We start from the raw sequence: 9,567 nt of genomic DNA, 5'->3' as shown, positions 1-9,567 counted from the left end.
TCTCGCCTGAGCTATTTTAATGTTTTTACATTTTTCCTTTCATTCGTAGTATGGAGAAAAGTGGACTTTAGAGGTCAAACTAATTGAGTTGAGGATTCAAACTGTATCTATTGTTTTAGATATCGTTCTGCAATGTGAGAGTAAATGGATACTTGAGTCGAATTGTTCGTTAACCCTCCCATAAATTTAAAACGGTTAAAAATAAAATTAAAAATCCGTAATATTTTTTTTACGATTTTTTATATTATTACTCGTGCAAATGCACGGTATAAATGCTAGTTTATTATAATAGTTCAAACTATTATATGTCATTTCTTCTATATTTTCTCAATTCATTTAATTTGTAAATTCACGGGATACATGTTAGTTGATATTAATACATTATAATTTAATTGACTCATTCAATTAATATTTAATCCACATATATTAATTTATTTATTTTTATGCAATAAAATGCATTTTGCAAATAAATTAAGCCCCACTTGGATTAATGGAAAAACTAATAGCAAATAAAATTGTCTTTGTTTTTTTTTATCTTGTATGATAAAATGTTTTAAACTTTATAACTTTAACTATCATAATATCATATTATATATGATTTATCCAGGTATATATCATAAAAATGCTATATTTTTCTATTTTTCCAATGTGGACAAATCCACTAACTCGATTTTATTCTTGGGACTCACCCATTCAATTTTATTTTTGAATTCTCATGTCCATTCATATTATGGAAATCATCTAAATAGTCTAAATTCCAACCGTCCCTTGATAGATGCAAATTCGAATATTTACACGAACAATAAAAGTTCTTATTAAACATAGTGTAATAATCCTTTAACATTCAAATGGCTAACTATTTTGGAGTAAAGACCGTCCGTTTAAAACGGGCGTGTGGGTCATAGCGTCAAGGTACTTTATTACACATAATCAAGCACCAAACCTTTATTTAGAATACTCTGATTTTTTTCCTCGTTTTTTGAGAATTAAACTAAGGTGGCGACTCTGAAGTCAATTAGATCGATCCATCTGAGCACGTGATCGATCTAAAACTTGTACGGGCCAAGTACAAACGCTCTCGTTAAAAATCCTATTTTTCGGTTCCTCGTCTCATTTAAGATGAGATAACTCTTGAGAGAGTGGTTTTCTCTCATCTACTTTATGATATTTGAGAAGAAGATAAGTCAAGGGATTGTCTAACGAATCGACACTTTTAGAAAATATTTTTCTGAAATGTTACCAGGGTCGATCGTATCATAAAAATCTCATGTATCATATTACAAGAGCGGCGAGTAGAAAGTAAGGCATGGGGCTGAAACCAACTTCGACGTACAAATTGTCCGGCGAGGCCTGTTTTGTCATGATGGATAAAAAAAAACACGTACACCATTGAAAAAGACAATTATCAATCCTACAAGGATTTCAAATCGTTTCATCACTAGAAAAGTCAAATTCGCCTTTGAAGCATTCCAATGCAAAATGGGGAAAATCTAAATTCGCCCTAAAAGCCCAACCCTCAACTTAGGCTCCTATAAATAGGATCCTATGACGATTATTAAGGTTAAGAAAGAAGAGTTAGAGCGAGAGAGTCTGTCGTTCGATTTTCACCATTATTGAATGAACTCAAGCTTCATTTTTGTGTTTAGGTTTCTTTGAGATGTGGGATTGCTTCAAAATTGTTCGTAGGGGTGTTATAGAACTTTTTTAAAGTTATTTCTAAGCTTCAATTCATTTTATAAACACCTCTATTTTGTAACCTCATTTGAGTATACAAATGTGATTTCATTGTTTGATAGGTTGTTCTTCATTTCATTGTTGAAATGTTGTTCTTCATTTTAATGATTGAAATAGTCTATATACTTTATGTATGTTTTCTAAAAATAGTGATAATATGTTGAAACACTTTGAAATGAACACGTTCAAAATAAAATTTTCATTTTAGGTTTTATTTTTTAGGTTTTAAGTTTGGTTAAGTGCACCTCCAACTATTTGTACATGTTTTTCAAAGGTGTTTGATGATGTTTGGGTGAACTAAATATTTGAATTAATTATAATATCTAGACACATGTATTATTTAATAATTGTATATTAGTTGTTATATATCCTAATCAATATTAAACATAATTAAAGTGATTTATTAAAATATAAAAGTTATAGATATATTTTAACATTTATAATATATATATGGATATATAAAAGTAAAAATATCAATTAATATTAAGTTGAACCGAATATTAAATATAATAAAAGTAAAATATAATGAATGTATTGTTAGATATTCATGTCTTAAAATGACATAAAATATATATAAAATGGTGTTACAAATAAATAAAAATAAAATAAGATATACAAAGAACGAAATCACCGATTGCGATGTTGATTCGAGGCATGTGCTTAGCGCATTTTCCTTAAAACAGTTTCACCGTCTCCCGTTTGTGCTGGAGCTTATCGTAGATGGCTGTCTCCTAGGGTACAACGAATTTAGTAGTGATTCAGCACCAGAATCACTACACAACGAACTTGACCAACGTACCTGAACTATCACCGGGATGAAAACAGAATTGTGTGAAGCCACAATTAAAATGATCAATGGAAGGTTTTCTAAAAACTAAGAAGTAGTTAGCTTCTTGTGTGATGTTGAAAATAAAAACCAATAAAGTTCATTTAGTGTGATTGAAAGATAAAAAGCTATGTAATTCTACAATTGTTATTGTCTCTTTTTAACAACGTGTGATCAATTGAGATATATAAAGATAAATTAGCCAATCAACATAATGACTAATTTTTTAACGTATGAATAAAATCAATTAATGCAATCAATTGCATTTTCATCAATTGCATGTGAAAGGTTTCAAACGTATGCATTTATCATTGCATTTGATTGAAAATTTCTAATTTGCACATTTTGATATTAATACCCATTTAACTGACTCATTCAATTAATATTTAATCCAAATATATTATTTATTTTTATGTAATAAAACACATTATACAAATAAATTAAACCCCACTTGGATTAATGGAAAAATGCTACATTTTGCTATTTTTCCAATGTGGACAAATCCACTAACTCAATTTTATTATTGGGACTCACCCATTCTCAGAATTGTTTTTAAATTCTCATTTTCATTCATATAATGTAAATAATCTACATAGTCTAAATTCCAACCTGTATTTGTATGAATATAATAAAAAAAATCTAAAAATTTAGATAAAATAAAAACCCATATCAAACAAGCTAGGTCTATGACTTGTTCAATAATGGATTAGTCCATATTTTTATGCATATTTGCCCACCCATTTTGCCTAGACTATTTCTCTGCACATATTATTGACCAAAACAAGTCCTTATACTTTGACATGATAGATAAATTAGATCTTAAACATATATTTGGTCTTCCTTAATGATATTAATAGATGACATTGGTCACTTAAAAACTTCATCTCGATATACCTTTTGTTTTTATCTAGATACGAATGAGATATCAATAATAACTTTTCCGTAAGTTTAATTAATTGTATTCATATAATAATTTATTTAGACAAACTTCTATGTTTTTAATTAAATAAAGCAATAATAATTCAGACATTCAGCAAGCACTATTAAGATGGTTAAGAAATTTTGATAAAGTTTAGGGGCTTTTGTCTCACTAATTATTTGTTATTGGTGGTATAATTAATTATGTTTTCCTCTTCTCTCAATAATATTGTCACTCAAATAATTTACAATATTCTAATAAATTAATTATTCATTGCCTATTTGTATACCAAATTACTAGGTTATTTGACTATACTTTAGCGACCACATTTTGAATAGAAAAAATTATAGTTTCTTCTATTCAACTCATTCAACAATGACTTTCTACACTCAAGCTAGTTTATTTCAGTTATTTTAATTTCTTTTTTCTAAAATAAATCATTTTATTACAATACTACCATTACAACTATTAACTCAATAGGATAACTCATGTGAAAATAGTACTATAAACCTAAAAGAGCAATCGTAATGAGTTCATTAAACTAATAAATTGAAGTGAATCTTAATTATAAGATAATAATGTTAACTTCATACATATTAAAAATAATAAAAACTTATTCTATCCATAAGCCTACAAGAATCCTTAAAAAAAACATTATCAAACGTTCTCTTAGATGTTTCATATTGGGTTATTTAGGATTTTTATTTATTTGTTAATTTGTTTTTACTAAAATATGTTATTTGAGTTTTTAAATATTATTTAATTATTTAATTATTTAATTATTAATTTATTTTTAAATTTTATAAAATTAAATAAATGTATTTTTTATTTTGATTGATAAATTAATGACTATAAGATTAAAAATAATTAGATGTAATAAATAGTTTTTTTTTGTTTTTTTTTTGTAAAAGTCCATTATTATATATAATCGTTTGCCACAAAAATATTTTATAAAAAATCACTATTAAAAATTTATAGTTATTTCTTAAAAACGTTCAAATGAATCCAATTTCGTGGTGATTTGAGCTGGTTTGATTTTGGATTTTTAAGGGATTTTTACTTAAAATTTAATATTTTTTATTCTATCACTCTTTTTATTCATTTAAATCTTTTTTATTTAATATAATAACTCTCATATTTCAATTTCATTTATTTATAAGACATAATGGTAAATAATCTTTTAAAAACTTTTTTTTTACAGAAATTATTGAAATATTAAAAAATAAAATTCGTTTAAACGCAATAAAACATGATATTAGAAAAAATTAAAATTAAAATTAAAATACAAGAAAACAATTGAGGGAGAAATACAAATACAATAGGCTATGACAAAAAAAAAATTAATGTGCACGAATGTTTTAAAAAAGGCAACGAGCTTCCCATTTGAATCGGATTTTTAATAATTCATTAAAAAAGTATCATAAAATGGCGTTACGTATCGGTCGAATAAAATCACTTAAAGAACGATAATTGAGATAATAACTCAACGATTGAGATTCGTCATATTTGTTGTCTCGATTCAAACCTCTCGACAACTAACGAGAAACTCAAAGAATTAAAAGATATTAATACTCATTTAATAGAAGTACTCGAAGAATAAAAAAGACGTCAATACCAACCAATATAACCAACCATTTTTTTGTGCGATTACCATTAAGAGTACACTACCAACTGCCTAAAAAAAAGTTGGTATAGAGAGAAAGTTTAAACTGGCTAGAAATCAAATTAGATTATATGTAAATTAAAGTTTTCGAGCTTAAATTTGTATTTTCTTCTACTGCAACCTAGCTCTCTAGCGAAACATTGCCCTCACTCATCCAACTCCACTATGATTTGCTCGCCTAGCCTTTAACTTGCTTGCCCTTGTCCTAGCCCTACCTTTGTTCGCTCTCTTGTGACCTCTAACTAATGAAACTCCGAACCCTATTAGCTCAGCGAGCTCTTAGACCGGTTTTCGTTGAGCAAAAGAAATTACTCATATACCAGTTTCTATTACCCCTTTTACCAACTGTCATTACGTCTCTAACAATGTATATGACCCGATTTATGTGCGGATGTTTTTGCTAAATGACAACTATCTATATCAACTCTAGAAATTAAAGTTGGAATCTGCGGCTCTAAAATATTGAGTAAGTCTTGTTAATTGCGCTATCAAGTGAACTTTGACTATTGATATCTTCAAAATTCATCTATGAGATATTGATTAATTTGTATAAAACTAAATAATTAATTTGTGATATTTTTGTACTTAAAAATCCTGAAGATAACAATTACTTGCAAAGAATTAATAATAAAAAATCTCTCTCTCTAGAGAGAGAGAGCAAGTTAACAATAAGAATCCTATTTTTTTCACATTTTTGTAAAGTAGTGTCAAATGTTAAGCCCACTTTCTATACAATGAATGAATGAATTAAGTAATATGAACAAAAGAATAAATTTAATTTGTAGATCTCAAAAGAGTTTGCTTCCGAATTCTTCTTCTTGATCTGCCATTAATGAGGAATCAGTAAGATCCCTTAGCTCTGATAAGCTCCTCCCCAACTCCAAAGCCACCTTCATTTCCATAACCTTCCCATTGATCCCTCTCTTCTCCTCCAAATTCCCCTCTATCCATTCCTCCATCAAACTGAAGAACCCTGCATTGCTTCTGTACATCTCGAACACCATTCCCACTTGCCCGCCGTGCTCCACCGCGTTTATCACCGCCGCCATTGCTCCCGCAGCAACTCCGACCACAGTTGCCAAACCGGAGTGGCTCGGCCCCATTAAAGCAGAGCCCACAGCTGCCACGGTCGTTAAAACAGGACCGGCTATTCCTAACATCTTGTTTAACTTCAATGCTTTCTCCCCCAGTCTCAAGTAATCTTCCTTATCTCTCCTTCTCAACACACCCACTACCCCTTTCATCCTCTCCTCCAGCCCTTCGTCCCATCCGTTGCCGCCGCCTCTTGCTGCCGCCGGAGACATACTTTCTTGCCGTCTAATTCTCTTCTCCGGCCACCACTTGGCTGGCTCCACTCCCTCCGGAAACTTTTCTAGCATTTTCCCGAGTAAGGGAAGCGGGTAGGCTCTGTCGAGGGCAAGAACTTTATCCATAGCATCTCTATGGTCCTTGGACTCAGGATTCCCGATAGACAGTTTGGTCTGGATTTCACGTCGAAGTTTCTGGAACAGCCTCGCCGCATTCCTCTGTTCCTCTGCCAATTGAGAGGGTTGGATCTTGTTCAAGATGATCAACAATCCAGTCGCTGCCAAGTATAACAGACTCGAGCAGGAGCTGAGAGCGACCACATGGGACCCACCTGCGGCGGCGATTGCGGAGATGGTTGCGGCGGTTAGGGTCATGGCGTTAACAGAATTTAACAGAAGACTGTTCCAGTTCTCTCGTTGTTCCTTGATGTTCCTGTGCATCTCTATCCTGTCGGCGATGGCTTCCATGATGGCGTAGAGCTTGGGGATGGTGGTTGGAGATTTAGTGCCCTGTTTGGGGGAAGGTGTAAAGGGGACGTTTGATCTAATGTTCTTGTAAATATTATTATTACTACCGCTGCTTCTTTGCTGCAATTCTTCGACCAAGACTCTGGCGCTTAGGTCCGGGAGGGAAAGGGCGTTGATGGTTAGCTTGTTTGGATGGTTGATTGTGGATTTGACGATATGTCTCCGACAAGGAAACGAGGAAGAAGACGATATCAAGCTTGAAATTTGAAAAGCCGCCATGATTATATGTCTTTGAGGATTTGAAGGTTTTGTAGAAAGAAGAATTGGGTTGAAAAGAATTGAAGAAATTAGTGTGAATATGTGCTCAATATATAATAGGGAGAGAAGACTAGATTTGTTCAATGGTGGAATTGGTCCTTAAATTTATGCCCTAGTTGCTACCCATTTTCTCTACCTATATTATTCAACAAAAAATAGTCCTTATAGTTTTGCTTAATTAATAAATTATATTTTCTCTTATATTTCAAATTTTGAATTAGTTTTAATATTTTACAAGTTTAGAGATTTATTTCTCCTTTTGATAAAGTTTAGCAGCTTTTGTTTTACTACTACTTATTATTGATTTGAATCTAGTCCATGTTTGACTTTCAACACTCTTTCCATATATTGTTTAGAATATAAGAGACCTAACCATTTAAAAACAAACCAATCTGAACCGCTGACTATCGTATATATTATTACTACCTTGTCATATATGCATCACCAACTAAGACAAAAATATTTTGCTTTCAAATACTATGCAACTATCAAACTATTTTTGTTAGGGCACTTAACATTATATATAAATATTTACAGAATTTCATATCTTTTAGAAAGTTTCTTATGTAAGACTACTATATAAAAATTGATTAGGCTTCAATAAGTAAAACATTACAGTGAAGTAGATAATTGATTCAAACACATGATTATTAAATTGGACAATGTAAAATACATTCCAACCTCTAGTTTATAAAAAGCTGAATGAACCAAGACAAAAATTATGATATTATCTAAAAATTCAAGTTGAGAACAATAAAGTAAAGAGTTCAAAAATCTTGAAAATTAGTTCTTTTTATTAAATCAGAACGGGATAATAAAATAAATAAATCAAAATGAGAATATGCAGTATTCGTCAACCCTTTCAGTTCATCTTCTTTTCATTGCAAGAGGAAGGGGAAGAGAATCTATTGATACAACTGGTTGATATGAAAATAAAAATCCTAATTAAGATATTTATGATTTTATATAGTTTATAATCTTTGTTTGTAATCTCTGTTTATATGTTTGATTACTACTAATCGAGTTTTTTAGAGTCGTTTGATTATCATCCTTTAATCATAACTAAGATTTGTCTAGCTTTAACCATTGACCCCCACCACTTTTGAGAAAATGATTTTAACTGTTTTTCCAAAAAAAAAATTAAATATTTCTCAAGCAAATTATTCTTAATTAAATAAAGTATATGTTGAAAATACCCACGAATAATTATTATTTCTTTTTTCTTATGTCACAATAAGATAATCAAAAGAACTAAACCAATTATATGCCACACAAACAAATTATGTTCTTTTGTTCTTTAAATTGATTATAAATTTTGTTAGTTCTCTCTAAAGAACGCTACTACTAACTTCTAGAAAGCCGGTAACTGTCTATGTTGCCAATGGTGACGAATCACCTACTACCGGCATAGGCGCCTAGAGAGGTAAGAAAACTTTTAAATGGTTGAATAAACTTAAATTAAGAAGTTTTGTGTTTGATGTTTAGTATATCTAAAATAATATTAATGGTTTTAGGGGTGAGTGAGATAAACAAAAGATTTGTGTGGAAGACCTATTTAATATACATCATAATTTATTTAGGCATTTGAAGAGGCAAGCATTTAAAGAGTCAAATACTCTGCCTATAAAGATGTGTAACACTCCAATTGAGATGAATAAGAAAAAAAATATTTCCCTCTTATTACCAACAAATTGGTATTAGAGTCATTATGTCTGAGGTGAGCATGAAAGAACTTGTCAGCCTTAAAAGAAAATGTTGCGGTGTGCACTGACCGAGAGAGAAAGAGGAGCAGTAAAGAATTTTGTGAGGTATGTGTTGAGTGAAAACACTGAGAAATGATAGGTCTAACCAATTTCATCCCGCTACCCAAGTTGATAAAATATGTGAACTAAGACAACTGGAAGGTGTAGATGAAGGCCATTTTCGGCTCCCAAGATAATTGGGATGTTGTCGAGACTAGGTATGAAGAACTGACAAACACAGATAGGTATTCAAATTTCCATTTGAATGCGTTGAAGGTCGTTTGAGCTAAAGACAAGGCGACTTTGTATGTACTATACCGATCCATCGACGAATCTAGCTTGAGAAGATAGCTAACGCAAAATCTTTCAAAGTAGCATGGGATACACTCAAAATAGCAAACAAATAAGACGAACAGTAAAGCAAGTTTGGCTTCAAAACCTTAAGGGCGGCCTGGAAAATATGAAGATGAAAGAGATTGAAAGTGTATTTGAGTTCATCACTCTGGTGGAGACCGTGATGAACAAGCTAAATCGTAATGGTGAGAGTCTTTCATTAAACTGAGTTATTGAAAGATTCTGAGGTCATTCAT

The 9,567-nt window shown here is 31.0% G+C and overlaps 1 protein-coding gene across 1 annotated transcript; it reads right to left on the bottom strand.

The window, feature by feature from the left end:
• Positions 1 to 5,804: 5,804 nt before the first annotated feature.
• Positions 5,805 to 7,196, bottom strand: LOC124930346 (probable F-box protein At4g22030). Its single transcript, XM_047470698.1, has one exon. The coding sequence runs from the start codon at positions 7,194 to 7,196 to the stop codon at positions 5,931 to 5,933; it is 1,266 nt and encodes a 421-aa protein (XP_047326654.1). The 3' UTR covers positions 5,805 to 5,930.
• Positions 7,197 to 9,567: the final 2,371 nt, after the last annotated feature.

The sequence above is a fragment of the Impatiens glandulifera genome, chromosome 3, assembly GCF_907164915.1.
Source record: "Impatiens glandulifera chromosome 3, dImpGla2.1, whole genome shotgun sequence".
In the NCBI taxonomy this organism is placed as follows: Eukaryota; Viridiplantae; Streptophyta; class Magnoliopsida; order Ericales; family Balsaminaceae; genus Impatiens; species Impatiens glandulifera.
The sequence above is the reverse complement of the archived record's forward strand: the minus strand, read 5'-3'. Positions and strand labels throughout refer to the sequence as shown.